The following is a 22155-nucleotide window of genomic DNA, read 5'->3' on the forward strand; positions in this document are numbered from 1 at the left end:
GTTGTTTATGTATTATGATGGTTGGAGTATTAGTGTCACCTCAGATAAGTACTAGTGTCAAATTAAATAATGGTTAAACTAAATTGCTCTTTGTCTGTTGTCCACTGTCTGTCCTTCAACAAGTCTTCTTAACAGAACTATTGAGTGGACGTTTATCAAATTTTTTCAGCTCTTTTGGATAAGTATCCTTTTTAAGAAATGGTATGTGATGGATGAGAGATGTCTATCAATGATAGAATACAGGTGTTGAAGTTAGTGGTCAATTACATGTGCGTAAAAAACAGCAGGTGCTTGAAAAAGAAAAATAAGGAAGCAACAATTTGATAAAATCAACAAATTTATTTTTCCATCTCTTTGTCGGACATATTAAAATCATGTGATTTATACACTTTGTACAATATCATCAGTAATCGAAAATAGGACATAAATCCAAGTCTCTGACGAACACAGCTTAGCATTTCATAACAAAATGCAAGAAACCTGAATCATAACATTATCTAATAGATGCCATTCTATAATGTAAATAACATTATACAGACCCGTCTTTCAGAATGCTTGTAACTTTAATATCTCCCATACATTGTATAGAAGCACCTTGACTATGTTTCACCAAGACCTGACCTAGGTACTCGGTATCAATTATGACACCTTAAATTTGACAAGTCTTTCAAAGTTTTACATATGCTTGTCTGCTACTTTTCTCACAAATTACAAGTCCTATTCACATTTATGTAATACTTATCAGACTTTCTTCACAAAATAACATTAAAACACTTTGTATGGTAAGAATGTCATGAAGTTTGCACTTCAGGAATACTAGATATTGGCACCACAACACCTGTAAAAAGAGAAAATTTATCAGAAAAGGGGTTATAATTAAATTTGTAATAAAAGATCTATTGTACAAAAAATTCAGATGTTACCTATCTTCCAAAGGTACTCGTATTTAGCATGATACCAAGATCTATGGGGTTGTTTCCTGGTACATTTGTATGGCCTTAATTCCCTAAATGGGCCGAGTCTTATATATGCTGACTGCGTTATTATCTGATGGGTATTTTAAACAATGCTCTGGGGCCACTCATTGTACAATTTCACTATGCCACTTTTGATTAACAGATTTTTAAAGGAAAAGCTGTGTATTTGCATATAGATGTAAAGGTATAAATACTGTATATACACAAAATTGAAACAACCAAGGACGAGGAATATGTGTCATCAGTATCTATGATTCAGGATTGTTAAATATGAAAGCAGTATAAAATGCTCTATTTTATACCAATTGCAAAACAGGCTACTGGTATATTAATTAATTAATCATTCTTGTTGGCCAAGATGAAAGTGTGCAAGCTACTGGCCTTACCATTTGAGGAAAATGGAGTATAACCATGTACCTTTTCATGTCTAATCTGGGAATCAAACCTCTAACCCCCACCCCCTAAGTTAAAGGTGAGTACCTTTTTATTAATGACCTACCTATACATCTAATATTGATCTCTAACATACTCCATGATGAACCTTTTTCACAAATGGCAGTTTTCTAACTATTGAAATATCACTGAACACAAGACCATTGGAGAAGAGAGTTTCAAAATGAAAAACCAACCTGCAGTCAATACATATCTATTATTAAAGTCTTCGTTAGGACTGACACACATTTTCCTGCAGAGGTTCACTCGTCAGTTCTAGCTCCATATCTGGAAAAAGGAGTGTGACTGTTAATATGTAATGTATAACAATGTATACTTGTGAATACAAACATGATACTGTATTATCAGAGAGCTTGATGGGCCTGTATTTACTTGTCACATATGTGAACTTGATTGTAAATTGAAACAATTGTAAATTGAAACAATTTTTTAATGTAAATTGAAACAATTTTAAACAATCTGGCCATATTTGATAAAAATCGTATGATTACCATCTAAGATGAAGAACTTTAATATTTTCAGCAATTATTGGTTAGAATACTCCAACAATGTTAGAGGTATACAAAGTAACGCATAAAATTTAACTGATTATTTGCTTTGAAGTGATCAGCAGGAAATCAAAGAAAGGATAGGAGGATTCCTGCGGTCAATGAAATATTTACCGTAACTGGAATAGCTCTTAGCAACTTACCAAGAAGGTGACGCATATCAAGCAATAACATTCAGTGCTTTCCCAGACAAACAGCATTCTGCATTATGTTAAATAATGGCTCGCAATGATCAAATGAATAAAGACTTCTATATACATGTACCTAGGTTGTCACAAAATTATATAATATTTTCAATTACCTCTTGCGTGCTCTTCTGTCTCCACATATTTCAACTGTTTCGCTCTTTCTGTAGATATATAAAAGTTTAATTGTTCAATGTCTAATTAAGTTAACATTTGTGGGAGATGTTGATGAGTATAAAGATTTCAGAAATTGTTAACATCCTATACATCAGAGCTATTGGCTTTTTCAATTAACTCTTTGTCTTGTTCTGCAATCTTTTCTTCAGTTCTTTCTTTAGTGCTGTGATTCTACGCTAGATACTTTCTGGTGATAACTGCTATAGGACTGGTGTGATAATTGCTATAGGGCTGGTGTGATGAGCACTTTAGGGCAGGTATGATGAGTGTTATAGGGCTGGTGTGATGAGTGCTATAGGGCAGGTATGATGAGTGCTATAGGGCTGGTGTGATGAGCACTATAGGGCTGGTGTGGTGAGTGCTATAGGGCTGGTGGGATGCGTGCTATAGGGCTGGTGTGATGAGTGCTATAGGGCTGGTGGGATGAGTGCCATAGGGCTGGTGTGATGAGTGAGCACTATAAGACTGGTGTGATGAGCACTGTAGGTATAAAATTAACTGTTATTCTCCATATTTCTAAACATTTTCTTTGGGTTGACAATGTCAACAGAATATAGATTCTTATCTCACAATCAGTAGAGGATAAGCTTCTGACAATCTTGCTATCCTAAAGAATGAGAACAGAGTACAAAACCATCAAATTCAAGCATTCTTATCATGTTTTCAAGGAATTTTTGTTTAAGACCTCAGACTTTTATGAGTTTCATGTCATTTCTAGGTCGTTCAAAAGATGTCTGAAAGGCCTGTACCAAATATGTACCGTATGATAGACACACTAGAATATTTAGAACATCTTTCAGAGGAGTATTACATTTAAAAAAAATGTTTGTTGTGAATTTTGCTAAACGTTAAGGTTACCAGTTTAACTTTTATCTTTTGTAAAACATTACCAATAATTATAACAGTAGATGTTTTTCTGAAGCAAAATATTCACCAAGGTTTTATGTAGCTGGTGATGAGTTTTTGTATTACACAAGGTTGAAGGTTACTATTTGTTTGCTTGCTTGCTGAGATTCAGTCATGTCATTTTGAGGCTTAGTCCCTTTGAAGAAGCTGATGGCTACCTCACTTAACAACACACTGGAGACACATTACATGCCATCCAGAGCTAATTGGGTAAATGACACAACCATGTAAGTACAGACTAATACATTTCTTGGCTTCTTAAGAAACACAAACTGCCACGAGAAGAGAGTGTTGAACAATCTTTTGGACCTTAATCTAAGGTAAAGCAGGCCAATGCTCTATTTGTCTCAGCTATTGTGACCCCACCCCTTGCAGGTAACCGGTAAGTACAGTATTGTGTAACACATTATTTTACCTGCCTACTGGTAAAACGTTACCACAGAAAGGTCTCTAACAACACTGCATACAAACCTATGATGTAATTGTCCCACCATCTACAACATCAACAGATCTCTTACCTTTACACTCAGATTTGGACTGTTTTTTATTGATCTCTTCTGGTTGACCGGGAGACGGAGGAAATATCAAGTTGTTATTGATACTAGAACAAACAAATATGTAATATCACATTAAATGACAACACTAACATATATATACATGTAATTCAAGTTCATTTCAAACAAAAGATCCCACAGTATGCTTTGCTGAAAGAAAGTTTGATATTCATTTCAAACAAAAGATCCCACAGTATGCTTTGCTGAAAGAAAGTTTGATATTCATTTCAAACAAAAGATCCCATAGTATGCTTTGCTGAAAGAAAGTTTGATGAAATTTTTCATTTAAATTAATTTTTGTTTTTTTTTTTTGTCTTTGTTTTTTTTTGGCTGTACACCATGTACATGTGGGAACTGGACTATTAACATATTATATCCCTGTTTCAAACTGTCCTAGAAAACATGTCATAAAAAATAGTGAGAGATGTCTAATTTCTGGCAGCCTTTCTTCTGATGAAGTGACTTAAAACTTAAAAAAATTGATATACACCAGGGGAGAGGACCAACTATTGACATGAATAAATTAGAATATCATAACAACAATTAGTTATAAGTAATTCACATTTACATTTCATATCATACATTGGCTTTGCATACATAACAAATAACTTCAAAAGTTATGGGGTATGTATCATGCTAAGACATAAAGAAAAAAACACCAGAACAGCACAAATAGCACAATTTCTCTCATGAATGTTTTGATAGATAATGGACAGGGTGGATAAAAATTAATTTAACTGTACATGTACTGAAGAAATAAAAACAATTTGGAAAAATTTGACCATCAACGATGTTGAATAAGTATTGACCAGAGAACATGTCTGACTCACCTCTGTTTATAACGCATGAGGGTGACTACAACAATAGTTAACACCACTGTGACGGTGATCATATCCCATAGTATAGTATAAGGTGTCACAATAGTCTCTAGGTCTTCTTGGTTCATCTTTATTCCACGACGAATATCAAAATATTCTTCTTCACTTATGTTGTTAGTTCCAACACTATAATGAAAATATTGTTTTCAGTAAACAATGAAGTTCATATATCTTTCATCCAGGGAGGATCGTTTCAATTCATTTAACTCTATAAACAATAATTCACTTTTATGATAATCAGTAAGTAAATGCACCAAAATTTGCTAGCACCAAGACATGTATGTAGGTTTAGTATTTAGTGATTCAAATCTGTATCCAGTATCATCCTAGCTTACTGACATGGCTTACACAATCACAGTCATGGTAAGTAGAAGTGTCATTTATTTGATAATTTTTTTTCTTTTTCTTTCATGCAGTGCCTGCCCTTCTCCCCCATCCTCCAACCCCAAACCCGCCATCACGACCCCCTCTCCCTCACCAATTTTTTTTACAATTTCTCAAATGTCAAAAAAGTCCGATTTCCTACATACAATGGGTTACTGAAATGAATGCAGCAGCAGTAAATTGGAAAATAGAATTATTCTCATTGTTTAAGTTGTTTTTTTGTTTAGCAAGATAGCTAGGTAAAATTTATGGTCAGTCTTTCAGCAGGTGTGGTATAGCTATTCTAACCACAGATTTTGTAATTTTTACATAGGTGACCTGAACAATTTTATGTATTTTTACAATCACCCTAAAAATAGATCAAGGTTATTTATTTGAACAAAATGTAATAGTCCCTCAGGTTATCACCATTAATCAAAAATTTGTCTCAACATATTTTCTTCCTTTGTCTCAACATATTTTCTTCCTTTAGTTTACCCTATTAACCTTAATACATGCTAACAGCTAAATATCAGAATTCTGGATCATATAGTTTTGTAATAATAAACATACTGTTTAGAGAAAACATGATGGACTGCAAATACTGAACCATGACATTTATCACTTGATATTTAGTGAGCTGTAAAGTATTATGATGAAAACAGCACCTACTACATACCCACTATGTGCCCTTCTGTAATGTTGTCTTTCTGCTGGGCTACGTCCTTGATATTGAGCTCCTGGAATTGGGCTTGAGTAATGACTGTTGTCATAGGACTTTCTAGATTCTGAGTTGCCAAGGACTTGGTAAGCCTCAGCCACCTTGGTGAACTTTCCCTGTGCATTATGTTGGGTACTGACATCTGGGTGGTACTGATTGTTTAAACATACACAATTTCAGAAAATTTGGTTTTAAAGAGTCATATACAAGTTAATCTTCAGCATAAAGATATGTGATATTTAGAATTGTTTCATATCATTTATCTTTACTTGAAATAATACCAGCTAGTCTTGTAATAAAAACAAATCAGCATCAATTATTGTTCTTGGAAAGCATTCAAGTCTGAATTCATAGATCACTGTGAGTATAATTAACAAGAGAGTTTTTTTCTATTTATAACAATTAGCAGTAAATCAATATTAAAGTATTTTGATAAAAAAAAACTTGCCTTTTTAGATAGATGTATATAGGCACTCTTAATTTCCTTCTGAGAAGCAGTCTTTTTTACTTCCAGCACATCGTAATAATCAGATCTGTAGCATCTGGAAATGTATATCAATATAAATTGATTCAGATTCATGACAAAATAAAAACAAATAAATTGAACAATGTCTCAATACTATAAAATGAATATGAACCAAATCTGTTCAGGAGTTCATGACATATCTTGCACACTAAGCTATCCTGGATGCATGTATATTCAGACAAAGTAATTAGTATATTCCTTCTTATAAATGTAGGAGCATAACTATTAAAAAGATTAAAACATGTTCAGACATTTATACCGTAAATGAATTTGATTTATACATCTCATCAAGTAAGAAATTCATGTGTGACCTTTCAGAAATAACACACTATCACCTACATCAGACATTAAATCATACATTTCCAGCTGCGAAACAATGTTTCGCACAAAAATCTATTCTATTCATATATCATTTAACCAACCAGAGAAAAAAGCTTAATTCACATAATCCTCTTCAATCAAATGAGGTTATGAGTCCTTTGTCTAGATATATACTTGAGTATAGAGCATTATTACTGTAATTAACCTGGATGACCAGGGATATCAAACATACATCAACATATAATGAATACAGCCATTAAATGAGGTTGATACCTGATAAGTTTTATGGACTTCAGAATAAATATTAACAGAAGATCGAGTCTATTATAAAAGACCAATAAAGTCATGTATATACCAAACACTATATCTTTTTATTACAATGAGATACAGGTATTTTCTTGGTATTTTCTTTCGAATTCATAGAATTAAACAACTAAGAAAGAATTATTTCAGCATGGCAAAATAAGCATGTTATACATTATGTAAGTCAGTGTCTTCAAAATATTTTATATCATATACATGTACCTTACTGCTGTTAGAAATCCACGATGTTGCCATTGCTTGCAACTTCTCACCAGGAGAGCTGCAGCCCCATTATATATCCTCATGGCCCAAGCATCTTGCAATACTACATGTATAAACAGATAAAATGAAATTAAAGAATCAAATTATTTCTTAGCCATTTTTTTCAAAAGATAAGGCCTCTCAATTGACAATATATACAATTTTCTTTTGTAAATATCCCTGTGGCAATTTATTTCAATTTCGTTTCTTTTCTTGCGTGTAATAGCTGGCCTTGACCTGTATGCAGTGATTAACGTGCAAGATATGTGATCTTAAAAATAATGGAATGACCAAGGTAGACAGTGTAACTAAAACATCTGTTTCATCAGTCTTCACATGTGCAACAGTCATCTACAGATGTGCTTAAGCTACAAGATTTTGGTCCAAGCAACATCCAAGACTAAGAAGTTCTGATTGTAAGAGTGCAACTCTTCTGGCACCAAAGCAAAACCCTTATACCTGTAACATGTATGAACAATTTGCACTCATAATTATGTTGACACCAGGCTCCTCCTTTCCTTTGTCACAAAAGAAGCGAGTAGAGCGTCCCACGTTATACAGATATGTCATATAGCTTCTTATTATTTAACAAATTGGTGTAAAAGTAGCATAGAACTTTTTGAGTTATCCGCGTGTTAAAAATGAATAGTAAACAAATAGATAATAACTTGAAGATGACAATACCGTTCAAACATTCCGCCCTTCTTAGACAAGACCTGTCTCATTTTACACATGCCCACTGGTAATACAAGTACGTTGATTACATAATGCTAAAACACTGATAGATTGAAACAGTCAGTCAGTGAGATACGGAGTTAGTTACTCAACAGCAGTATCTCACAGTCAGAGGAGATTGGTGTTGAATGCGATAACTCAATATTTTGTCAAGTAAAATCAAAGCCTACTCTACCCGACATATGAATGTTGAAAGAACTTACATGTAGGTAACTTAACTCTGTTAGCCTAAGTCTGTCTGCCGTGTCCAGTGCACAGTGTCACCTTGTTTACATCGAAGTCAAAGACACGCTTGAAATGATAGATGATTGTGAGCGTCAAACATCTTTGTGACTTTGAAAATGGTTATACAACAGAAATATTTTAAGGTATCGTTTGCCTTTAGGTTTAGTTCGTGTAAGCACAGATATAGAAGACATGGTGAAATTAACTAGTTATTTATATCAGAGTAACACGTTACGACATTACATTTTTACAGATAATCGATATTGATGCATCACTCGCAATTTTTGAAAAAGCATTGCCGAAATGTGAGGAAAATACGATAAAAACTATATTCCAATATAATGAGCATTCTTCCTTAATTTATTGCTCGCTGTTTGTAGTCACTGCAATGTTTGTTTGGGACCAGGAAAATAGTAAGGCATTTTTATGACACTAATGGACAACTTGCAGATAACCTCCACATACAGCTGACTCGAATTTGTTTTGAAAACAAATGGTATATTCAAATTTTGCTTTTGATTTGTTTGCAATATATATGTTAGCATAGTCGTGTAGAACATGGGTAACATAAAAGTTATTTATACGCCACTGCTATACAAAGCACTGGACAGCAAACATGGTTTTCACCTGTCCAGTTAGCCCGATGTGTTCTGTCTAGCCGCGATTTTATTTTGAATTTGGCCGCGGACAGAACCCCCCCCCCCCCCTACATTGAAAAAAACAAACCCTAGAGAACCCTGCTAGGTTGATAAAGAAAATGATATGTAATATTTTTGACTTAAGAATTTCTCATGACAAATTCATTTTAAAATGTAACGTTTATACCGATATTCTGCAAAATAAAAGAATAATCTCGGACATGTTCACAAACTTAGGATATCTGGGAGCATGAACTTAAGCCACTCTTTTCTAACATGGCCCGGTAACATTATTTAAAAAAACTAAGGTTATATTGCATTTTGTGCAAACTCTCAATAGCTAAGCTCTAAGTAAATGGTGGGGAGAACGGTCTGATTTGAGTGATGATGACTGGTTAAACTTCAAAGCAATGCCTTTAGAAATCACTAAAAATCATAGTCATCCACCATATTTCAAACTCATTTCTTTTAAATGAAAGCTAATGGGAAATCATCTCTGCAACCTTTGTTACTCTTAACAGGATATTTTTGTACATTTATTTTGGAAATGTAGTCAATTCCAAAATCTAATTCACAGTCTAGATATGTTGTTGAAGACTTCAGTCATAAATTTTTCATTCGATAAATATCCTTTTTGGTAAGATCAGAGATATATTTAATACATATATAATAGATATATACGTCTCTGGTAAGATCAGTAACAACAACACTTCAATATAAAAAAATGACTTGCTTTAATGGGCTTTCAGTCCATAGGGTCAGTCTTTCAGCAGATGAGATAAAGTTGACAACCATGTTATTTTACATATAAAACAGTGTCTGTACACACCTTACTAGATATTAAATACATAATCTAGATGTACATACTTGTAATTTTCAGTACATCAGTCTCCAATATCTGATCGGTCAACATATTCAAGCAGCATAATTTTTCTAATACCATAGCTATACTACCAGTCCACGTAAGCATGAGGGGTCTTACTGTGTGGCAAAACCAGAGAAAATCATATCATTTCAAGGAATCAAACAATTGAAAATCATAAATGAAAACATGAGTACTTCATGCGTTGATCATTCAAATGTCCTGCATATGCGTTGTTTTTGCAATACAGGCTATCATGGGTAACTTATTACCTATATGCAAGGTGCTTACATGTTTGAGGGTTTGTAGATAACCAGTTCATAAGATTTGAAACTTCCTCAGAAAGTAGAAGCTTTCTTTGTAAGACTTATTTGTATTTTATGACTTGTCATATTGAGTACGAAAAAAAAAACAAAACAAAACAAGACAAGTCCATAAAGAACAAAATTGACCTCTTTAGTATTTGTGTCATTTCCTATGCTAGTTTGATACAACAATATATTGTATGTATGTTACAGAGATCTATTGGTAGTGCTAGTGTTCTGTATAGGCTATACTGGTAAATATATGTTTGTCACAGGATTGCCTTGTAGTTCAGTGAATTTACCCAATGTAATATTTTTGCATATTACATGTTATATAGCCTATTGTGATATCTCACTTTCACAGATAACAATGCGACATAAAAATGGAAGCCATACATAGTTACAGAGCTGAAACTGTTTCAGATTTTATGTGGAAATATCCTGTAATATTTGCCTGAATAATTAATCATGTGATAAAAACAGTTTTAGATAATTAATTTGTTTCCATTTCATATGTGATTTATCAACTTTATCACAAATTTTTATTTTAAATAGCTCTTTAGGTATTCATCAGTCACATATCAAATGGAAATTGATGTCCAATTCTATTTATTGACCCCAGTAGTTTTTTTCTGATTGAAGATAGAGAGGTAGAAATTTTCAAAATTTTTCTGAATATTTTGCAGGGTCCATCAAGAATAAGGCATACTAATTAACTACTGTGTGTGAGACATGAAATCACTCACACCTATTATTGGTCTGACAAGACCAAGATGGAATGTACACACTGCAGCAGCCACATTGATTCTCACAAGGTAATAGTTTACAATGTTTACCAGGTAATTGTTTACAATTTAACTATATAACATGGTTTTTATGTAAAACTGTATAATCAGTTTTTTTTATTTCATCTATACAACAAGGTACCAGTATTTGTTTTCAATTTTATCTATATTATGTTGTTAATGTGGATAATTGAGGAAACCTTCTCAGACTTCAGTTCTAGACTCTTGAGTATAGTTTGAAGTGTTCTGACTATAGGTATCTGCCATTGATTACCAGAGGTATTTATCTTTGTTTTGGTTACTAGCAATCACATCGAAGAGTGGATAGATAGTCAGAACCCTTCAGACAACCCTTTAGACAACCTCTTTGTGTATATGTTACCTATACAAATAAGTTCAACAAACAAAGGGCAAGAAAATGCAAAGTCTTGCATTGTTTACAAGCTGCGTGATTTGTATATTTTGAATAATTAAGAGAATAACTTATTCACATAAATTTTTCCATGAATATATATTTGTAAGTTTGAAACTGTTATCAAGACATTGTGTATGTTGATTTCGTGACAACATGTATTAAAACAAAAGTACATGTGTTTATTTAGTATTACTACTTGTTTTACTTCCAGGTCCATTTCTACCCATTATGATACTCTAGGAGTTAAAAAGAATGCCTCCAATGAAGAAATAAAAAATGCTTTTGTGGAATTATCGAAAAAGGTATGATATATTTTTTTTTCATACTACTTTAACAAATAGTAGAGATTAGGTGATTAGTACCAAAGTTTTTCTTTCATGTATCTTAGGAGTTTCAATTGAAACAAATTGAAGGGAAGGTATGTGTCCTTTTTCAGTTTGAGTTATCTTTCTTTATCTAGTACCATCCTGATGTGAGCACTCACAAAGACACGTCACAAAAATTTGCAGAAGTTGCTGAAGCTTATGCTGTCCTAGGCAATGAAAAGTCCAAGAGCTTGTATGATGCAGTGTTTAACCATCCATTATCCCCTGACCACTCAGGAGTCGGCAGTACCGGGGGAAAACGTGTTATGTATAGATCCAATGATCCAAATGATAACACCTTTCATGATCTGAAGTATGTATTATCATTTTTTTTATTACTCATAAAAAAGTTAGAGTGATGATAGGTCAGTTGGTAAAGAATTTGACGATGACAACCTCAGGTGAATATCTGAGGATTATGGTTTGATTCTTACCCAGGGCAGTTGGGGTTTCTCAGGAAGATGAGATCACATACTGTCCTGTGCTGTTATGGTTTTGCTGTTGTGCAAGACACTTTAATTACTGAACTCAGACTTGTCTGGAAAACATGCAACATGCCTCCAGCATGATGATCAGTGAGGTAGCCAACAGCTACAAGAAGGTGGCCCACCTCAAAATGACCCTTCTTATTCACGGGGCAGTAAATCCAGCAAACAAAGTAGATACAATTCTTGTGCTAGTTTATGTACTTCAGTATATAGTAGGCACAATGTACTTTTGTGCATAGTTGATACCATGTAAACTTGTTGTGACTTGTGATTTTCTAAGAAGACAAAATATATGCACTTGTAATGAACAAATTTACTTTGTCCATATTTTTATTACTGGTATTGAGTAGATTAAATACCATGTTTGTCAAGTGTTGGGTCACTTTTTGATTGGAATGAAACATTGATGATAAATGAAACTTTGCTAACTGCAACTCTTGAAATATTGCAAAATTCAAATGAATTTGATGAATGTGATTTATTAGAAGATATTATGTAAATTATTTGTGTAACAGAATACTATAATTACTGTACAACAGACAGCGACAGTATCAGAAGGTGAACTTCGATAAAGTGGAGTTTTCAGCTAGGAGAAGAAGCAAAGATGATTATTTTGGTAACGGGAATGCCGCTGGGCTTATAACAGCATCATTTGGCCTTACTCTAGGAATTGCGACATTTATTATGGTGTAAGTACTTGCAATAGTAATGATAATGATATGTATAAGGTAAATTAACAGTTATAACATTCTCCCTCAGTAAGAGGTCTCCTTATTCTGTGAAGATTTCATTAATCATACCTTCACTCACTAATGGGGTTGGGGGAGAGGAGTATACAGTACCTACTCACTTTGTGCGTCCATCCAACCATGTGTGCAAAGATTGTGTTAAAGATCTCTCGTGAACCCCAGAACAGATTTAGTTCATGTATAAGTATACATAATTATACAGTTAAGCCTGATGGGGCCTCTTGTTGTATGAGAGTGTAAACAACATCATGTTTTTCCCCCTATATTCATGGTAATTAACTCAAGGGAGCTGAATTCAGTGAAACTCATATATGTCCTGCTTATTCTGTACAATTGAGGTTTTTGTATACAATTAGTTATAGTGTTAATGATATAAGCAATATCAGGTTTTAAATGTAACTATGATATCTCAGACTTTGTAGTCCCCATTTGTCTTCACCTTTCAGACAAATGTCGCCTGAAGAAAGGTGAGTTGTTATTCATATGGGATACACTCTATATGGTGGTCTCTGTATGGTGGTCTCTATATGCTAAATGACAAACAGGAATAGATTGTCGGTGGCCATTGCATTGCTCCCTATGGTGGTTTGTGTTTCTCAGGAAGCTGAAGGAAAGGGACTGGTCTATGCCAACTTGGTTTGACCTCAGAAAAGACACTTTACCTTAATTGCCCTGAAGGGCATGTGACAGGCCTCCCTTATGTTATTCAATGCAGTAGTCACCAGCTACTACAAGGTGCAGATCTAGACCAATCCAATATGACCCTGGCTGTGCGTAGGGCAATAAACTCACCAAACAAATTAATATCCATCCATTTACATGACTTGTCAACACCATTATACTTACCACTACCCATTTATACATTTAAAATGACTTTAAACAGTACCCAATTACATGTTTAAAAAAAAAAGAAACTTTTGTATTGCAATACATATATTATGAAATTATTGTGAAAATCAAATATAACCCATTTTTCAAAGCATAAGAAGCTTTGAATAAGTAGATGTAACCTAAGGGAATTAATTTTGATGACTCTACTATTTTATTTGTTGGGGCTGGGTGGATATACAGGAAGTTATGGTGTGCCTTCTGGTCTTCTTGTCATCTTGGCTAAGCATTAGATGACCAAAACAAGTTTTGACAAACAATATTCGGGTTTATTGTAGTAATTTTAATGCCCATGTAGTAAGGTACAAAACATAAAATCACACCCCTTTGTCATGTGGCTGTCACTGTCTCTGCCAACAAGGAATTGCCAAGGACACATGTCTGGCAAATTACCAGCATCATCCTGTCTGGCACTCCTGGCATAGCCCCGGCCTTCTCTGTGCTGCGCCAATCACCCCTTGTTGTTATTCCTTAAAACTGGTCCTCAGTCATGCAGACAATTCTTTCTCAGCATAGCCAAAGTGGTCTAAATGTAATAATTGTACAATAGCTAATTACCTGATAAGGTTTGTTGTCCAAATCAGAGAGAAGCAAAAGAGCAAGAAAATAATGACAGCTGGTCTGATATAGAGTCAAGTACCCAGAATAAGAGGGAGTAGGGGAATTCATGGTGTCTTTACAGACAGTTTCTAGTTTTCTTCACCAAATAACTTCTTTTTTTTTGCATTATAAAGTATGATTTCAAAACCCAGTGTGTAATAAACATATGCATTAGTGTTCTGATGAAAACTAAAAGGATGCATTGGTTTAAAAGTGTGTGTGTTTTTTTAAGGGTTCGAAAGAGTCAATCAGAAAGTCCACATATAAGGGAGAAACGGGCGCTAGAAATGCATCGATTGGTAACAGGGTAAGTATAGCATCTTTAGATATATGTTATACATATATTGAAATCCTTTTATTGTTCTAAGTTACAATGCTGACCTATGAAAGTCTTGTCTGGAATGTGATTTAAAAGAAGATTTTTATTGCCTTATGAGCATTTGAATATACATGTAAATATGCTGGCAGCTGCCTTTAGTAGAATAGCTGATTGTTTTCAAATATAAATGTTATTATTATTATTATTATTATTATGACATTCTTAACGGCCCATCAACACATAAAAGGTCATCAGGACCATCAACTGGTAAATATGAATATAATAAAATGAAAGTACTTTTGTATAAAAAATCTTCTCTTTATTTTTCCAGGAGGAGTAATTACCAGATGGAAAAGGTAAGTTTTGATTGATTTTTGGGTACTCTAAATACAGATTTTTTTGTCCATGAAATGATAAGCAGATAAACATTGACATGATTTATCCATGAAATCAAGTGTCAGCAAAAATCTTTATTTTCAGAAAACCATGAAATTTGACACATGTGAAAAATATGATTTTACACAATTTTAGGAAGGAACTGTCAAGGGATGACTTGATTATTGATTCAAGAAGAAACTCTTAAATGCAATTTGCTAGTTTTAAAGTACCAAATAATTGGTGCTAATGTTAATCTTAAACCACCCTGAACAACATTTCTGGTTCATACCTTTGAAGCAAGTTAAGCACTGTTAAGTCTGTTACTGTTTGATCTTAATGATAAATGTTTGTTTATTCAAATACAGATGAATCTTGACAGACCAACAGAAAGACCATCAGAGAGACTACGGGAGTTGAAAATCTAATACGGGGACAATGTTTTATCTTCCAGCTGAGCTCAGAGGTAAGTTTGAATTTTTTTTCTAATATTTAGTGCGATCGTCTGTTGTCCTGTGTCGTCTGTCTTGCAATGTCCATCTTGTGTCATCTGTCATAAACAATTAACATTTTCAACTTCTCAATAAACAAAAGGCCTATGATGTAGCGTGTAGCATGATTGGATGAAGGGCTGTTGAAGTTTGTAAATAAGACTACCTGAACCAGCTTTCAAGTTCACAAAATATGTCAAAATCTTCAAATGACTTCTTTTCGATAAAACAAAAGGCTAAGGTTGCTGATATTGAGTCTGTAGCATTCTGGAATGAAGGGCTACCAAATCCTTAAATGAATTACCTTGACCAGCTTTCAGATATGTTAAAATCTTTAAATGACTTCTTCTCAATAACCAAAAGGTCGAGGGTGCTTATTTTAGGCCTGTAGCATGCTGGTATATAGAACTACCAAAATTTGTAAATATGAATGACATCAAATACACTAAAATCTTAAAACAACTTCTTTTCAATAACCAAAAGGCCCAGAGTGCTGATATTTGACCTGTAGCTTGAATGGATGAAGGACTACCAAATATGGTAATATGATTGACGTCAACCAACTTTCAAGGTCACTGGGGTCAAATGTAATGAAATGCTTAAGCAACTTCTTAATGCCAAGGGTCTTGTAGCATGCTTTTTTAACAAGTATTATTTTGGAAGTAATGGCATTTGTGTAGTAACATATATGAAGAATATGATTTCAAGTTTGCAGAAATGTTTTTATTAACCAGCAATGTCTTCTGTGTAAGCTGTAGTGTAGTTGAACAATTTATTTTAGGCCTGTTTAGCTTCTTTCATATGTAGGCCTTTATAGTCAAATAACTGTTAAGGCTTGTGGGCCTCTTGTAGTCACATGCATCACAACTCGAATATTTTGTTATACTCACATGTGTCACAACTTAGGTATCTCCCTGTAGACACAGATGTCACAACTCGGATATATACCTGTATTTGCATGTCTCACAACCTTGATATCTCTATAAAGTCACATGTTTCAGGGCTCATATATGTCCTTGTAGCCAGGTATCTCACCATTTAGATATCTCAGTTTTAAAATTTTACCTCACCAGAGCCTTAGGACAACACTATCCTTTAAGATTGGTTGGTTGAACCAGATTGGTACAAATATCTTGTGTTCTTTTAAGATAGGTGATGGTCAGATAGACCAGATTGGTATGTTTTCCAATAGGATAGATGTTGGTTGGACCAGATTGGTATGTTTTCCAATAGGATAGGTGTTGGTTGGACCAGATTGGTATGTTTTCCAATAGGATAGGTGTTGGTTGGACCAGATTGGTATGTTACCCTATAGGATAGGTGTTGGTTGGACCAGATTGGTATGTTACCCTATAGGATAGGTGTTGGTTGGACCAGATTGGTATGTTACCCTATAGGATAGGTGTTGGTTGGACCAGATTGGTATGTTACCCTATAGGATAGGTGTTGGTTGGACCAGATTGGTATGTTAAGCTATAGGATTGGTGTTGGTCGGACCAGATTGTTATGTTACCCTATAGGGTAGGTGTTGGTTGGACCAGATTGGTATGTTTCCCTATAGGATAAGTGTTCGTTGGACCAGATTGGTATGTTACTCTATAGGATAGGTGTTGGTCAGACCAGATTGTTATGTTACCCTATAGGATAGGTGTTGGTTGGACCAGATTGGTATGTTACCCTATAGGATAGGTGTTGGTTGGACCAGATTGGTATGTTTCCCAATAGGATAGGTGTTGGTTGGACCAGATTGGTATGTTTCCCAATAGGATAGGTGTTGGTTGGACCAGATTGGTATGTTACCCTATAGGATAGGTGTTGGTTGGACCAGATTGGTATGTTTCCCTATAGGATAGGTGTTGGTTGGACCAGACTTCTTGTATGTTTCCCTATAGGATAGGTGTTGGTCGGACCAGATTGGTATGTTTCCCAATAGGATAGGTGTTGGTTGGACCAGATTGGTATGTGTCCCAATAGGATAGGTGTTGGTCAGACCAGATTGTTATGTTACCCTATAGGATAGGTGTTGGTTGGACCAGATTGGTATGTTAAGCTATAGGATAGGTGTTGGTCGGACCAGATTGGTATGTTTCCCAATAGGATAGGTGTTGGTTGGACCAGATTGGTATGTTTCCCTATAGGATAGGTGTTGGTTGGACAAGATTTATACAGACACATTGTAACCATGTTACATAGGTGTTGTTCTGACCAAATTGGTAAAAATCATTGTTACCCTATAAAACAGGTGTTGGTAAGGCCAGATTTGTACAAATACATTGTTTTACTGACATGTTGCACTGAATATATAGCTGTGGTCTGATCCTAAAAGATTGTTCCTGTATAAGACAATATCATTCTATACCATCTAAGGCACAGTGTTGTACATCTGTAGACCAAGTTTTAACATATAAGACATATTGTTTTTTCCTGTATAGAGGCTGGTTTACTGAAATGACATATTACACTACCTGTATAGATGTAGTTTTATCCTATAAAACATACTTTTTTGCTTCAAGGCATATTGTTGTATTTGATTAAAAGTAATATTTCTAGCTTAAGACATACTGTGTACCTGACATTGTGTATTTGACATACTGTGTACTTGACATACTGTGTAATTGACATACTATGTACTTGACTTACTATGTACCTGACATACTATGTACCTGACATATTGTGTACCTGACATACTATGTACCTGACCTATTGTGTACCTGACATACTATGTACCTGACATACTATGTACCTAACATTGTGTAATTGACATACTATGTACCTGACCTATTGTGTACCTATGTACCTGACATATTGTGTACCTGACATACTATGTATCTGACATACTATGTACCTGACATTGTGTACTTGACACACTATGTACCTGACATACTATGTACCTGACATATTGTGTACCTGACATATTGTGTACCTGACATACTATGTATCTGACATACTATGTACCTGACATTGTGTACTTGACACACTATGTACCTGACATACTATGTACCTGACATATTGTGTACCTGACATACTGTGTACCTGACATACTGTGTACCTGACATATTGTGTACCTGACATACTATGTATCTGACATACTATGTACCTGACATTGTGTACTTGACACACTATGTACCTGACATACTATGTACCTGACATATTGTGTACCAAACATACTGTGTACCTGACAATGTGTACCTGACATAATGTGTACCTGACATATTGTGTACCTAACATTGTGTACTTGACACACTGTGTACCTGAAATATTGTGTACCTGACATGCTGTGTACCTGACATATTGTGTACCTGACATATTGTTTACCTAACATTGTGTACTTGACACACTGTGTACCTGAAATATTGTGTACCTGACATACTGTGTACCTGACATATTGTGTACCTGACATATTGTGTACCTGACATACTGTGTACCTGACATTGTGTACCTGACATATTGTTTACCTAACATTGTGTACCTGACATATTGTGTACCTGGCATATTGTGTACCTGACATACTGTGTACCTGACATATTATGTACCTGACATATTGTGTACCTGGCATATTGTGTACCTGACATACTGTGTACCTGACATATTGTGTACCTGACATACTATGTACCTGACATACTTTGTACCTGACATAATGTGTACCTGACATATTGTTTACCTAACATTGTGTACTTGACACACTGTGTACCTGACATATTGTGTACCTGACATACTATGTACCTGAAATACTATGTACATGACATAATGTGTACATGACATAATGTGTACATGATATACTGTGTACCTGACATAATGTGTACCTGACATATTGTGTACCTGACATACTGTGTACCTGACATATTGTGTACCTGTATAGAAACAATTTTACCCTATAAGACACAATGTGTACATGACATAATGTGTACATGATATACTGTGTACCTGACATATTGTTTACCTGACATTGTGTACTTGACATACTGTGTACCTGACATATTGTGTACCTGACATACTCTGTACCTGACATACTGTGTACCTGACATATTGTGTACCTGACATATTGTGTACCTATATAGAAACAATTTTACCCTATAAGACATAATGTGTACATGACATAATGTGTACATGATATACTGTGTACCTGACATAATGTGTACCTGACATATTGTGTACCTGACATATTGTGTACCTGATATAAGGTATACCTGACATAATGTGTACCTGACATATTGTGTACCTGTATAGAAACAATTTTACCCTATAAGACATATTGTGTACCTGACATAATGTGTACCTGACATACTGTGTACCTGACATATTGTGTACCTGACATACTATGTACCTGACATACTGTGTCCCTGTATAGAAACCACTTTACCTTATAAGACAACAGAAAGAATTGTACCTGTTACATCACAACATTGTAGGCTTTCTTATCTCTTATCTCACCACATGTATTAAATGTATCTTTCATCAAACAAAACATCAAACACAAGAGACAGACATGGCTCAGTCCAATTTGCAGTCAGTTTGTCAAATCTTTAAAGCCTAGTTCTTATCAGCAGGACCATTAGAGAAACAGATTGTTAGGTATCTGATAGAAAGAAAGTTTGTGTTGTGGTTGGCACCTGTCTAACTTGTCCTTCTTGTACATTTGCTTCAACTCAGTCTGTATACCCTATGGGCTCAGTATATCATGTGCCACTCAGCATGTGACTGGTAATTGTTTATTGTTTTCTGCAGGTGCAACTCCCAGGGGAATATAACTCTATCACTTTCAACAGGTGCAAGGCTGACTGCTAGATACGGAGTCTGTCCCCAACCTCTCAACAGCTTGCCTGTTATTAACGCTGAATAGAGTTGGAAAAGGTGTTTGGTACTTGTGATTCAAAATGGAAAGCTCTTTTTAAATCATGACTAAGAGAGTAAATCTTAAGCATATTGTGCCTTAACTATAGGTTTTAATTAAATTTTAGCACAAGAATTTCGTGATTTTCACTATTATGTATGTAATTATTTTACATGTCTCCTCTGAAATTACTGAGTAATAAGTCATGTTAAAATGACTCAGTGATTGACTATATTATGATATTGCAGACCTAACCTCAAAGATATTAATGCATTTACCGATTTATCATTTCAAAAAGAAAAATGATGCAATTTCAGAGGTATGAAATAGCCATGTCAAATTTTCATGTGTAAGTAATGTCATGTATGTTGATACACATACAATCAAGGGTTCAGATTACCATTGAAAAACTGAAGATCTTGCATGGCAGTTGAAATGGATTCATTATTTGTCCAGTATTATATGTTTTTAATATACTACATTTCACAAGATGATTAAGAAGTCTGTGTGTAATTTCTTTGTTATTTTGTGACACCAAATTTCAGTCTTTCAGTAGGGTTTTAAGTGATTGTCTTGTGAGCATCTGAGAGAGAAATATGGTTGAGAAAGAGAATGTTTTTAGGTTGTGACAAAAAAAAAAAAATCCCATAAAGGGTAATTACTTTTACTGTGCATTTCATGTACAAGGTGGAAGATTGTTTGTACATAATAAAGTAAGATAAAAAATATACAGTGTACTCACTATTTGTTATTGTTTTTTATTTTGTATATTACCACTACTACGTAATTTTCAGTGTGACAACACTACCTGATAATATCGCCGTGTTACATCATAGATTAGGTTCTTCAGAGGAACAGACCTATTTTTGGTGTTAGTTACAAATTAACTTCCTTAATCAAGGCTTCAGTAATTCTTCAGAAAAATAGGAAAAGAGACACAGATGTATTTTTGAACTGTTTGGAGAGGAGTAATTGCCTTTTCTTCAGGAAAAAGATCTGTAGTAACATTTTGAAATCATGTATGTACATTGTAAAAAATAAAAATTCGATTATTATAGTTCTGTAATAGTTAGGAGTAATGAAATATACCCTGCCATCACTGGGGTTGGAACTAGCGACTCTTCAGACTAGATGGACACTCAACTGTTCAACTAAAGGGAAATTCCCACTAGCCAAGGCTTGGCCACCGACCGGTACTCTCAGCTTCTAAACTACTCTTTCACAAAGTCTTTGACCTAAAGGCAACGACAACTTAGGTACAATATCTCTTAGGAAGCATTTGACCCTTGGAGTGGTCAATGGCACCAAATCTGTAATAGGTAGAAGTAATAAAAATGAGCAGGGACACCCGGCGGGGTTCGAACTAGCAATCCCTCAATCTTTAGAAAGGTACTCTACCGTTCAACTAAAGGGAAACGACTGGTACTCTTAACTCCGACACTAATCCCTCCTTCACAAAGTTTTTGACCTCAAAGATATCAACAACACTGAAACGATATCTGGTCCATATCTGTAATAGGAAGGAATAGTGAAAAATACCCTGCCACTCTTGGGTTCAAAATAGCAACTTTAAGGTCTGTAGACAGACACTTTTCCGCTTAACGACAGGAAAATTACCTTTAGCTGAGGCTAGTAAAGTGACCTGTACGCACAAATTATTTTAAAGCCCCCAATTAAATCTTCTGTAAGTCTGTAAGTAAAACGGTTTAGTATTCAAGGTTTCGTTGGCATCCAAAGTGATAGCTGATCGCCATTGACTTAAATACAAAAATTCACCAAGGTGATGGACTTGCTTGCAAGGGAATGAGCTACAGTCAGTGTAAAAATATCGTTCCTGGCAACACTCTGACACAAACCAGTCTTTCCCCGCGGGGGACACTTAGAACTTCTCTGTTATTAAAAGTGAATCTA

At 34.7% G+C, this 22155-nt stretch overlaps 2 protein-coding genes across 3 annotated transcripts; one reads left to right on the top strand and one right to left on the bottom strand.

Moving 5' to 3' along the window:
• Positions 1-319: 319 nt before the first annotated feature.
• LOC132551999 (chaperone protein DnaJ-like) lies at positions 320-8193 on the bottom strand. Its single transcript, XM_060216147.1, has 9 exons — positions 8112-8193; positions 7135-7237; positions 6211-6304; positions 5721-5914; positions 4631-4804; positions 3765-3847; positions 2280-2327; positions 1607-1697; positions 320-838 (listed from the first exon to the last, which is right to left on the bottom strand). Exons 2-8 carry the CDS (start codon positions 7215-7217, stop codon positions 1642-1644), a joined length of 732 nt encoding a protein of 243 aa, XP_060072130.1. The 5' UTR covers positions 7218-7237; positions 8112-8193; the 3' UTR covers positions 320-838; positions 1607-1641.
• Positions 8194-8548: 355 nt separating this feature from the next.
• LOC132552010 (chaperone protein DnaJ-like) lies at positions 8549-20988 on the top strand. Of its 2 annotated transcripts, XM_060216158.1 has the most exons (10): positions 8549-8629; positions 10625-10753; positions 11350-11440; positions 11599-11816; positions 12531-12680; positions 13187-13207; positions 14461-14535; positions 14879-14903; positions 15291-15388; positions 20139-20988. In XM_060216158.1, exons 2-9 carry the CDS (start codon positions 10671-10673, stop codon positions 15348-15350), a joined length of 723 nt encoding a protein of 240 aa, XP_060072141.1. In that variant the 5' UTR covers positions 8549-8629; positions 10625-10670; the 3' UTR covers positions 15351-15388; positions 20139-20988. The 2 variants fall into 2 exon arrangements, with proteins under 2 accessions (XP_060072141.1, XP_060072147.1); XM_060216164.1 differs by lacking the exon at positions 13187-13207.
• The last annotated feature ends 1167 nt before the right edge of the window (positions 20989-22155 follow it).

This window comes from Ylistrum balloti, unplaced genomic scaffold (assembly GCF_031769215.1).
Source record: "Ylistrum balloti isolate Yb309-2 unplaced genomic scaffold, AGI_CSIRO_Ybal_v1 Utg369630, whole genome shotgun sequence".
In the NCBI taxonomy this organism is placed as follows: Eukaryota; Metazoa; Mollusca; class Bivalvia; order Pectinida; family Pectinidae; genus Ylistrum; species Ylistrum balloti.